This window comes from Cetorhinus maximus, chromosome 8, assembly GCF_964194155.1.
Source record: "Cetorhinus maximus chromosome 8, sCetMax3.hap1.1, whole genome shotgun sequence".
NCBI classification, from domain to species: Eukaryota; Metazoa; Chordata; class Chondrichthyes; order Lamniformes; family Cetorhinidae; genus Cetorhinus; species Cetorhinus maximus.
In genome coordinates this window covers 68597301-68610201 of record NC_135886.1, presented here as the reverse complement: position 1 = coordinate 68610201, position 12901 = coordinate 68597301, and the positions used below count along the sequence as shown (strand labels likewise).

General features: G+C 47.2%; 1 protein-coding gene across 5 annotated transcripts in view; it reads right to left on the bottom strand.

Moving 5' to 3' along the window:
- Window positions 1-12901, bottom strand: part of dlg3 (discs, large homolog 3 (Drosophila)) — a 693738-nt gene that overhangs the window by 435639 nt on the left and 245198 nt on the right. For all 5 annotated transcript variants that reach the window (XM_078547000.1, XM_078546998.1, XM_078547010.1 and 2 more), the window contains exon 4: window positions 148-306. In XM_078547000.1, the coding sequence (XP_078403126.1) occupies window positions 148-306 (159 nt within the window). The remainder of the gene's footprint in view (window positions 1-147; window positions 307-12901) is intronic.

Below are 12901 nucleotides of genomic sequence, written 5' to 3'. Positions count from 1 at the left end.
ACAATAAATAGCTTCAACCACACAAGATTCTAGGCCTCTTAGTGAGACACCTAACAACCTTACAACACTTACACTGTATTACTTTGTCTTCTGTTACTCTCTAACTTTTGACAATACCACATACATGAAGGAAAAGGTGACACTGACCTTTGGGCAGGATGTATGGATGGGTGATACATAGCTGCAAACATTCTCAACTTCAGGTATATTTTTCTCCTTTATCTGTATGAGCTCAGGCATATCCTCGATGGCACTCTGGTTAGGGGGATAACGATTGATAATGTCTTCATCACAGTAGTTATATCTCTACATGAAAATATAAACACAGGTATTTGATGACTAGATTCTGTTAATTCAATACACAAAGAAAAATGAATTTTGGTTTACTTGATCTGAACATTTCTAGGTAGAAGGCATATGGTGAAGTCTGTGACATTTAGGCTGCCCGGGTTTCGGGTGAATAATGAATACTTTTATCAACATAAATTGTTTTAGTCCTGGAGCTGAAGATAGGTCATTCTCATTGAAATCAGCTTAGATTTTCCAATTGAAGATTAGCCCTACAGAATGTGAGGTGTTCCATGACTGCTGACACCAGTATATTTTCAGAATCAGCCTCACAGTAATATTTTGGACATACCCCAAGCATGAGGAATACTTTTGATTGGGAGATTGCCTTATTGGGAATTGCGAAGTAGGGATATAAAACTGCATCAAAGGCCAAACATCATTACCATTATTTTTAATGAAACAAAGTTCTGTGGGAGAAAAGAGACTCTTTTTGGAGCACTACTCAGCCCAAGGGAGAGCTGCCCTTGAGTTGGTCAGGATAGTCAGTGCCAACCCCTAGCATAATGGTCCAATACAGAATGAAGTTTAATTACCTAATCAAATCAAGCAAGGTAAAAGGAGTCTGCCATTTCATGCAACAATTAATAGCACTTAAGCAAACCTGTTATTTGCACCTCTTCCTCACTTGGCCTAGATCTTCGCCCGTGAATCAGGTACACAGAGTTGGGAGAATTCCCAGCTCCACAAACTCGATCTTTAAAAACGGTTGTCCTGACATTGGATTTTCGACCCAGGGGAGGGTGCTAGATTAGAAGTTGGGGCCAGCGACCCCAGGAGAACTGAGGAGGCTGATGGGTGAGCTGGAGCCAGAGAATCTGCCTTGGGGATTGGGCACTGTGTCCATAAAGTTTTAAAATAAAAAATAAAACATGAAACATCCCTCCAGCCCTCATCCTTCAATCTCCCTCACACTTCCCATGCCCCACCCATTCCAAACTATGCAACCACATGTCCTGTACCCACCCCATAACCCCTCATGCCCTCATTCTAACCTGCCACCTCATGCCCTGTGTGCACCCATAAGCTCTCATACCCTCCATGCCAACCAATTTCCCTCCGCCCACCTCCTTAGCCCTCGTATCCTCCATACCAACCTATGCCCTTTTACTCCCCTCTCCATGACCCCTTATACCCTCCATGCAACCTATGCTCCTGTACCCACTGCCCATGGTGCCTCATACCCTCCATGCCAACCTATGCCCCTCCACCCACTCCCATGGCCTTTATAGTCTCTATGGCAACTTAGTACCAACCCATGCCTCCTACCCATCACCCTTTTCCCTTACATCTACCATGCCAACTCACCTAGTATCCACCTCAGGACTCATGCAGAGATGAGATAAAATAAAAATACCTGGAAAAACTCAGCAGGTCTGACAGCATCTGCGGAGAGGAACACAGTTAACGTTTCGAGTCCGTGTGACTCTTCAACAGAACTAAGGAAAAATAGAAAAGAGGTGAAATATAAGCTGGTTTAAGGCGGGGGCAGGACAGGTAGAGCTGGATCTCTCCTCCATCCCCACTCCCTTTCCGATCCCTCTTTTTCCCAATAATTTATATAGATTTTTCTTTTCCCACCTATTTCCATTATTTTTAAATGTATTTCCATCCATTGTTTTATCTCTGCCTTTTAGCCTATTTTGATCCCTTCCCCCTACCACACACCCACTAGGGCTATCTGTACCTTTATTATCACATTCCTTAGATAATATCACCAGCTTCAACACCTCTTTGTCCTTTTGTCCATGACATCTTTTGGTTATCTCCACCTATCACTGGCCCTCTATCTAGCTCTACCTGTCCCACCCCCCCTTAAACCAGCTTATATTTCACCTCTTTTCTATTTTTCCTTAGTTCTGTTGAAGAGTCATACGAACTCGAAACGTTAACTGTGTTCCTCTCCGCAGATGCTGTCAGACCTGCTGAGTTTTCCAGGTACTTTTGTTTTTCTTTTGGATTTCTAGCATCCGCAGTTTTTTGCTTTTATCTGAGATAAAATAAAGTTCTATGTAATAAAGTTCTAAGTGTCTATTCCAGACTTCACTATATTGAATAAAACACTCATTCGTTAAAAAAAATTACTACATTTACATTCTTTCAACTAAATAAAGCCTTATAACAAGAAACATTTCATTTAAGTGCACAATCCCTAATAACAACACGCTTTGGAATTCGTTGTCCTACTTCAAAGAGTCTATAACCACTTGTAGCTGTCAAGCAAACTGAAATGGCAGGCACCCTGCTGTGGTAATGAATGGTTACGAAATCAGGCATGCAACAATAATCCAGTAATGGAAAGCCTAAGGCTTATGTCAACAGACAGAGTGAAATAGTAAGCAATGATTTTTTTTAAACGCTCCAGACATTTTTTTTTCAAAGGTTTAAAGGGCAGAACTTTTAAATGTTTCGACAGCCCCTTTGACAGGTGCTGTTGAGAGTTCCTGTTGACCCTTTTGGCAGGTCCCTTTGGCAGGTACTTCTGACAGTTGATTTTAACAGGTCTGTTGACAGTTCCAATGAGCTTGACAGAAATGAGTTTATGTACTTGTTAGGCACATATATGTCTACTTTTAACAATTCCAAAGGGCACTCTATCTCCCTCAAAGGACACCTGGCCTATCCCAAAAGGTGTCTTGACGAGATCCAAAGGGGTCTCTTACCTCTCCAAAGAAATACCCTGGCTATCCAAATGAATCCACAAAGTTCAGACTTGCTCATACCAGGGCCAGGATTTTATGACCCCTCCCACCTGGTGGAATATTATGGTCCTGCTGAACTGAATGGAGATTTAAATGGCTCGTCGCATCCACCGGGGGGAGACACACCATGATGGGGCTGTAAAATCCCGGCCCAGTTCTAATCTACCCACTCTTGGCAGAATATTGTGCACGGCGGTAGGGACTGCATCCGACCTGAATGAATGTAAAATGACACACGATGATGTCAGGCAAGCGTCCTGATGTAATTGCGCACTTGCGCAATATTTCGGTCAGCAGGCACGCGTGGAAGTCGGCAGCACGCCCACCGACAATTAAGTGGCCTATTAAAGCTCTTAATGAAGTAATTGACTCAAATTTTTTGCTACCCGTCCAACGGCTCGGTTGGTGGGCAGGTGAAAAGGCCAAAAGGCCTTTGCATTTTTGGTGAAGCCTCAGCCACGTGTGAGATGAGGTTTTGACCAGTGATTAAAAATAACCTTTTAACACTCATACTTAACATGTCCCTGCTCATTCGACAGAGTGACATGAGGCGAGATGTTTTCAGTATTTTTAAAATCTTTATTTTTTATCTTAAAAATCTTCAACTCCTTGAGGCAGCTCTGTGCCTCAGGGAGCTTTTACTGTGCGCATCTGCGCGCATGCGTGAACTTTCCCGCGCTCGCGTTACTCCCGCCCCCACTCCGGCAGCGCTGCAGTGCGCATCTCACACTGGCTGGCTATTAATTGGCGAAGTGTGAAATTGCGTTTGGAGCCCGATCACAGGCAGCGGTTGGCTTCCCAACCACTCCTGGGCCCGCCTGACTACCGAAAAATCCTGGCCTCTGAGTTTCATACTCGGAGGCTACCAAAATCCTACTTGAGCGGAGGCCGCTGATGAATTAATTGACCAGCTGCCTCCATGAAACTCTCTGCTGTGGTGAAAATCCGGGCCATTGTGTTAAAGTACTTTAATTATTTAGTGTCAAATGCCATGAGGCAGCCCTGCACCATTTTCAACCCTCACCTGGAAGTTATCCCCATCAGAGGAAATATCTTCTCTGTAATTGTCCTTCCTAACCTTTCATAATTTTAAACAGTTCAATTAGATTACCCCTCATTTTTTTATACTCAAGGAAATACAAGCCCAGTTTATGCAAGCTGTCCTCATAATTTAACCCCATAAGCCCTGATATAATTGTCGTGAATCTGCACTGTATCCTGTCCAAGGACAATACACCTTTTCTGAGATATGATGCCTAAACTGAATGCAGATGAGTTCTAACATAGAAAAATAGAAGCAGGGGTAGATAATTCGGTCCTTCGAGCCTGCTCTGCCCTTCAGTATGATCATGGCTGATCCTCTATCTCAACACCATACTCCTGCTCTCTCCCCATACCCCTTGATGCCTTTAGAGTCTAGCAATCTCTCTACTTCCTTCTTAAACATATTCAGTGACTTCACCTCCACAGCCCTCTGTGGTAGAGAATTCCACAGGTTCACCACCCACTGAGTGAAGAAGTTTCTCCTCAACTCAGTCTTAAATGGCCTACCCCGTATCCTGAGATTGTGACCCCTCGTTCTAGACCCCCCAGCCAGAGCAAACATCATCCCTGCATCCAGTCTGTCCAGCCTTCTCAGGATTTTATACGTTTCAATGAGATCCCCTTTCATTCTTCTAAATTTCAGTGAATACAGGCCTAGTCGGCCCAATTTCTCCTCATATAACAATCCTACCATCTCAGGAATCAATCTGGTGAATCTTCGCTGTACTCCCTCTATGGCAAGTATATCCTTTCTTAGGTAAGGAGTATATCTTTTCTTATGTAAGGAAGTGTACCCAGTATAACCAGACCTTTATATCAGTGCAGCATTAACTTCCACCCCTTTGGAATATACCCCTACTCTTTTGTAATGCACCCCCACCTATTTAACATGAACATTAACATTCCATTTGTCTTTGATTATATTTTTGTAGCTGTGCACTAGCCTATATGTACATATATATCCAAATCTATTTATTGCTCCTAATTTCTAAGCCTGAATCTTCCGATCTGGATTCTAAGTTTGGTGGTGGGTGTGAAAGTGGGAGTGATTCCCCCTGTGGGGTTGACCACACGTGATCTTGTGCTGTTCAGCTGATTACATATGCATCCGCGAGGTGCTCACCAAATCTCACGTTGGCAGCAGGCAGGAAGTTCCTGTCCCCAATGTTACCCCATGGGTCAAAGGTCTGGGCACCATATTTAAAGGACATCTGGACAGCCATACACTTATTGCAAGCCAGAAGCTCCAGATTCTGCTGAGACCAGGATGTCACAGATGAGATAACATGTGGCCCCACGGTTCAGCGAAGCCTCTCTGGAGATTCTCCTCCAAGCCACACAGGAAAGGTGGGAGGTGCTGTTTCATAGGGATGGCAGCAGGAGGCCCTCCTGTCTGATCATGGTGGCCTGGGCAGAGGTTGCAGCAGAGGTTAGTGCCCGGGAGCCCCACCAAAGAACCACCCTGCAGTGAAGGAAGGGGATGAATGATCTGCTGCGCTTCACTGGGGTAAGTGCACTGTCTACTCACTGCAAACTGACACTCTCATAAGGGCATCAGGCAGTCTAAGCATGCGAGTGCACAGGGATGTCACACAGGAGTTTAGGTTGCAGCACTCACCAGCACATGAGACATCTGAAATGAATGTGTGCCAGTCACTTCACGCTCTCAATCTCAGATTAGTTTCAGGACATCCTGGCTTCTTAATCACTTACCAGGGAGGGCTCATCAGCTGCCATAGACATGCATGCTCCTAAACTGCTCATGCACCCATAGAGATGACAATCAATCCTTCTGTTCATCTGCAGGTTAAAAACACCCAAAATAAGAATGAACGGGCCAAAACCAGAGGTGGCATTCCGGACTTCTGAGTCCTCACTCCTATTGAGGAGCAGGTGCCGAGATAGCCGGGGAGGAGCAGAACCGTGCCTGTGCTGAAAGCGAGATAGGACTCCCCAGGAAGCCATTGAGAATGCAGTTGTTAGATGTGCCTACAGAGTAACACATTGTTTTAATTAAAGAGCCTGCTTAGGCCTCCACTAAATTTTTCTTTTCACCATTGCAGATACCAGCAAAAAAATTGGGGAGGCCCACAACAGAAACTAGCCCCAGATTCATCTCCAACCCCACCTCTAAGGAGGAAGCCTCAGAGGATATATCATCACTGCATTCACCTGCACCCTCCACCAGAACAAGTACATTCACTTCAGTGGCTGCACGTTCGACAGTGGTGTGCACATCACAGACACAAATCCACAGCTGGCAGAGGTAGTGACAACCAAGGTCTCTGACCCTCAGAGGACTGCTGGAGATCAGGCCCTTGCTCAGCCCCATGCAGATGACAAGCCTCTAGATTCGACCTTAACAGACCTGTTGGAGATGCAGAGACAGGCAGTGGAACATCAGGCAGAGATGCTAGGGGCCATGCACAGACTGGACCAAAGGCTGGTGTCCGTCTACACTCTGTCTGCTGTTGTGGCTCCGGCATGCCAGTGCTTGGCTGCCTCCAAGGAAAGGGCGGTGGCTGCCAGCAGAAGATACAGTGGCTGCCGGACATGCACTCGGATCTGTGCTCCATCATTCTAGCCATGGGTGCAGTGCAGCAGTGGCTAGGCAAGAAGGGGACGGGGCCGCTTGACTTCCATCCAGCTGTCCTTTCTCCTCAAGGAGTCAGGTATGTGACATCGGGCACCCACAGCTATGCACAGTGGGGGCTTCATCCCAGGACACTCCAAGGGTGCCCTGCCACTCCACCTCTCCTTTGCCAGTGATCTAATCCCTCAGGTCAGACTGAGGAGGGTACACCTGCACCTGAGCAGGGACCCATAGCAGGCTGAGGTCCTATAGGCCTCGGGCCACCAGAGGACACCTGCCATAGTCATCACAGTCAACGGCATAGCAGTCAGCAGGCTTCCTCCACCTCAGCTGTGGATGTCGGGGCTGCACCTAAATGTAGTAATAGAAAAAGAAAGATAATGAAGCTTTGCAGGACCACAGGTGGCAAGGGTGTACAACCATTCTATATACTTTTGGCATTTGTAAATATATATTCACTTTCACAGTTTGGAAGTGCTCTGGATTCCATCTTGTAACTAGTTGCTTCAATTGTGGTGGGCATTTAAGGATGTGGAATTTGGGCCCCATCAGAGTCCAAGAATGAACACCAAGATTCAGTTCTCTCACATTATTAACATAATAATTATTCAATAGTCTCACATGTGCATGATTAAGCACTGGCCATCATGTGAATATCTGGCTTGGACACACATCATGCAAGCCATTATTTTCAGTTCTGAGCTCTGAAAATGTGTTCACCGAAGTCATTGAATCTCCTGCTTCTCTTGCCCTGATGTGAGATGTGGGTTAATGCAAGGAATACTCGGGGAGTTAAACAGGTTATGCGAGTGGCAAGTAACACTGTAGATGCAGTTTCAGTGTTGAAAGAGTGAAGCTCTAGACTGTAGAAAACCAAAGACTTCCCTATATGTTTGGAGAAAGCTACGATGGCCTTCCTTAGTGATTTGTCATTTTGAGCTAACATGCAGCTAAAAGCTGCAAGTAAAGAGGCAACGGGCAAGTTAGCCTTGACTGCAAGAGAGATTGAGTGTAGGATTTAAGAGGTGGCTGAGCAGGGTTGAATGAAGCCTTTGTCAGACCTCACATGGAGATTTGTGTGGCCTGTTTGTCTCCTTATCAAGGGTGGTAGACCTCACATAAAGGGTTTGCAACCAAAGTGCATTGGACCTCACTGAAGAACCTGGGTCTTAGTCCATGAGATGAGAGGGAGTAAAATGGGCCTGTGTGCTGCACTGTGCCGAGGACTGTGAGACTATCTATTTTAAGCATCAGCAGCCAAACAGAGCCCTGCAGGATCCTTGCAGGAAAGATACCTATCTTGGCTGGGGTGTCCAGAATGACGGGTCACAGTTTTGCATCAATACTAGGCCCATCGAGGACTGAGATTTGTAGGACTCTCTGCAATTGGAGGGTTTTGAGTGGTTGGTCCTCCACACCCCATAGTGTAGTTGAGGCACTGTGGTCGAGTGGACTCCAAAGTTACTTTGATACTTACCAGGATGATAAAGATATCAAAGGATTTGGGTTTACTATGAGCAAGTGGTGATCAGGGGGCAGGAACACAATCTTCCCTCATCAATCTGCATGGAGGAGCGATCTCGAGGGACCAAATGGTGTTTGCATGCTGTGGACCCATCCATCTGGTTCCACCTGAAAGAGCTTTCTGCAAGTTCTGCCAGCCATTGGGAGCAGGTGTACGAGTGACATGAGTGCATCCCTGTTAAGATAAGATTTGATATTGCTTCCAAGTTGCCGTGCAGACAGACTCTGTGAGGGCATGGGAAAAATCTCAATTCTACTTACAGGTGCTCAAGGTCACTGGAGAATGGAGTGCTTTGCAGGTTCTAATGTGCATACTTAGCACCAGGGCTCTGTATATCGGCACAGTTTGGCATATGCAGAGGATCAAACCACCAGCAAGGGCAGATGTTAAGTAGTGCAAGTTAATTCAGTTTTCAGAGATCAAGGCATGTTACAGCAAATTATAACGGCTGAAATCAAAAAGGAGCTGGGGTCTTCCAGACAGCAGAGGATAGAAAACCAAACAGTAAAGGAAATGTTTTGACAGATTTCTCTGCATGGAATCTGTTAGCTATCAGATTGTCATGGGCCTGTCTGCCGCATCGTAGCCTTGCAATGGCCTCTACACGTGGCTCTGTGACACCCTGTCCCTTCCCTTCACCATCCTCATTATCGGAGGAGACATTTCAGTTCTCTATGACTTTCTCAGGCAGTACAACCCCATTTGTAGTGCCAAGGTTGTGCAGGGCACAGCAGACAGTGGTGACCTGGGACTCTTTATGTGGCGAGTATTGGAGAGCCCGCCTGAATGGTCCAAACGTCTGAACCTCAACTTTAGGAGGCCTATAGTCTGCTCAGTTGTGGACCTTGTGAAGGTATGTGTGGCATTGAAGCTCCCCTCAGCAAGACTCTGCAGACGGCTGCTCTTGCAGCCTGGCTTTCGGCATCCAGGCGGAATTGGACAAATTGCTGTGTTCTCCTAAACAGGGCATTTGTCACCTCCTGGATGCCCTTTTGTGTTGCTGACTGGGAGATGCCACACAGGTCCCCTGTGAAGGCCTGGAAGCCGCCACTGGCAAAGAGTTTAAGGTGGTATGATATTTAATGCCACTGACATAGGACTGCATCCAAGTCATTGCGGCCACAGGAGAAGTCGTGGAGAAGCTAGCAGATGTGTACAACCGCATTCCGGGACATTCTAAGGCTTCTCCAGCATTGCCTTTTGCTCTTGTCTGGATAGCTGCACCGCCTGCAATATGTATCTGTGGTCGGGCCAATGTTTGCCATTGCACTGGCCCCTGGTCGCCAGTATCCTGACCTTCTTGAGGCCCTGCTGCCTCTTGCAGCTCAGGCTTTTGCCCTTCCTGGCGTCGTGCCAACCTGTGCCAGTCCCTCCTCCACCTCAGCTGGACTTGAGCTGCAGAAAGGCATGGTTGCCTGGAGACTGCATCATCTAGCCCTCACTGGATCTGTGCACAAATTGCAGTAATCAATCTACTGAACGTATTCCATTCAGATTTGCCTCCATCTCAGAGACACCAAGCCAATGCTAAGTCCTGTGCCTGGCTTCCATCTAGGCATGGCACCCTACCCCACCCCTTCCAGGTGAAGGACATCATGGAGGACCAGAGATGAGCGTTCCTCCCATTCCTACATGACTGTTCATGGAGACATTGCTATTTGACTGGGGTGATGAGAGCCATGTGCAAGAACCCTCCCTCAGGTACTATTCTGCTTGCCATGACAGCATAGAAAGACTTACCACATGAACCCTTGTCAGCCATGACCATTTCCCAGAAGGATGGAGGTTTGGAGTCGGAGGTTTGCTGATGTTCACCAGCCATGCCCCTTGGAGGCATCCACCTCCCTGCCTCCCTTCATCCCTGCCTCTGACAGCAGCAGATGGCAAATGGCGTGGAATGAATGGCAGCTCCACACCTTGATGTACACCTTGGATCTTGACGTAATGAGACCCATGAGTCAGGGAGCAAACCTGTTGGCTTGTGGGCTTCATCAGAGAGAGGAGAACACAACTGGGCACTATTGTCATCCAGTTACCTCATGATTATTAGGGTGTCCCTTCAGAGGCCAAATATGCTGACCTTGAACTCTACCATCCGAAAATACCCTTCTACAACTTCAAGGGATAGCAGTTTCAGAACGACAATGATGCATAGCTGAGAATCCCAAAATGGTGTGCATGACATTCGTGACTCACTCCATCATCTTCTACCCTTCCCCTGTCACACACCAACTTCCACCCCCATCATCCTGGATCCACCCAATATAACTATTCCTCTCCCTTCTGTCTCCCTTGAACCTCCCCTGTTACCCTTGCACCTATAACCATCACACTCCGCAGGCCTTCTCTCCCCTCTGAGCCTACACATGTTACCTCCCCATGTTCACCCTGACCCTGACTCCCCCCCCACCCCATTATCCGCGCCACCTCTTTTGTCCATTTCCGTGACCCCACCCCGGCCCCATGAAACCTTCAGCTACCTGACTATCACCCTGGACCTGCCATCCTATCGTAACCCACCTTCCCCCCCAACTGTGACTGTTCCCCCCACTGCCCAGTATCCTCAGTTCAACCCCCCGGACTCTACCACAGACAGCATTGTCTCCAACCACTAGGACCATCTTTACCCAGAAACCCCCTCCTCCACCCAAACAGAGGTCCCCCAGACGCTACAATCAAGGCCCTTCCCTCCACCCCATATCACTGCACCCTCGCATCCCCTCACTGCCTCCCTCCCTGCCTGGGACAGTCTGTCTTCCTTCCCCGGAAAGCCTCCTTCCCTTCCACCCTTAGCCTGCCTAGTGTCCTACCTGTTCTCCAACCTTCCACCCTTAGCCTGGCTCCCATGTCCATCTTTCACACAGCTTGGCCTGCTAGCACCATTTCTGAGTCAAGAGGCTGAGACTTGTGAGCCAAGAAGGCCAAAGCAGCATCCACTCACTTCAAAGTCCAGGGGGAGAATTTTTAGCTTGTCGGGCAGGCTTGGGCCCAACCCGGCGGAGCGTAAAATGACGTGGGGCGAGCATCCCGACGTCATCGCACACTTGCACAATACTTTGGTCGGCAGCACGCCCGCCAACAATTAAAAGGCCTATCAAGGCCATTAAAAAGGTAATTGAAAGAAATTGTTCAGTGCCTTATCGTCCAACCTTACGGTCGGCGGGCAGGCGATAAGGCCAAGCGGCCTTTGCATTTTCTAGACATTGCTCCTGTCTCAGCTCATCTGCTGTTGAAATCCTCATCCATGCCTTCAGTACCTTTCAACTTGACTATTCCAACACCCTACTGGCTGGTCTCCCACATTCTACCCTTCGTAAACTTGAGGCCATCCAAAACTCTGTTGCCCATGTCTTAACTTGCAGCAAGTCCCCTGGCATCCCTGTGCTGGCTGACCTACACTGGCTCCCAGTCAAGCAATGTCTTGAATTAAAAATTTTCATCCTTGTTTTCAAATCCCTCCATAGCCTTTCCCCTCTTTATCTCTGTAATCTCCTCCAACCCCACGACCCTCCAAGATATCTGTGCTCCTCTAATTCTGGTGTTTTGTGCATTTCCAATTAAAATTGCTCCATCAGTGGTGGCTGTGCCTTCAGTTGCCTGGGCTTCAAGCTCTGGAATTCATTCCCTACACCCCTTTACCTCTCTACCTCACTTTCCTCCTTTGAGACACTTCTTTGAACCTACCTCTTTCACCGAGAGGTCATTTGGCCTAATGTGGCTTGGCGTCATATTTTGTCTCAGAATGCTCCTGTGAAGCACCTTGAGACATCTCATTATATTAAAGGCATTATATAAATATAAGTAGCTGGTGTTGCAAGAAGGTTCCCATATCCTGCAGAACATACGGAAGAGTGTGACAGCTTAGGAGTTTGTTGCAGCATTAAGACACTGGAAAGAGCTGCCTTTTTGAACTGTTTTAGTCCATTTGGTGGAGATATACCCACAATGCTGTTAGGAAGGGAGTTCCATGATTTTGAACCAATGACTGTGAAGTAATGGCAATATCGTTCCAAGTTAGCATGGTGTGGGGCTTGCAGGTCATGGTGTTCTCATGTGTCTGTTGCCCTGTTGCTCTGAAGAAGGGTCATACAGACTCAAAATGTTAACTTTGTTTTTCTCTCTCCACAGATGCTGTCAGACCTGCTGAGCTTTTCTAGTATTTTCTGTTTTTGTGTCTGTTGCCTTAGTCCTTCTAGATGGTAGAGGTCGTTGGTTTGGAAGGTGCTGTCGAAGGAGGCTTGGTGAGTGGCTACAGTGCATCTTGTACATGATAAATACTGCTGCCACTGTGCATCCATGGTGAAGGGAATGATTGTTTAAGGTAGTAGATGGGGTGCCGATCAAACAGGCTGCTTTGTCCTGGATGGTGTTGAGCTTCTTGAGTGTTGTTGGAGCTGTACTCATCCAGGAAAGTGGAGAGTGTTCCATCACAATCCTGAGTTGTGCCTTGTAGATGGTGGACAGGCTTTTGGGAGTCAGGAGGTGAGATGCTTGCCTCAGAATTCCCAGCCTCTGACCTACTCTTGTAGTCACAGTATTTGTTTGGTTGGTCCAGTTCAACTTTTAGTCAATGATAACCTCCGGGATATTGATGGTGGACGATATAGTGATGGTCATGCCATTGAATGTCAAGGAGAGATGGGTAAATACTCTCTTGTTGGAGATGGTCATTGCCTGGCACTTGTGTGG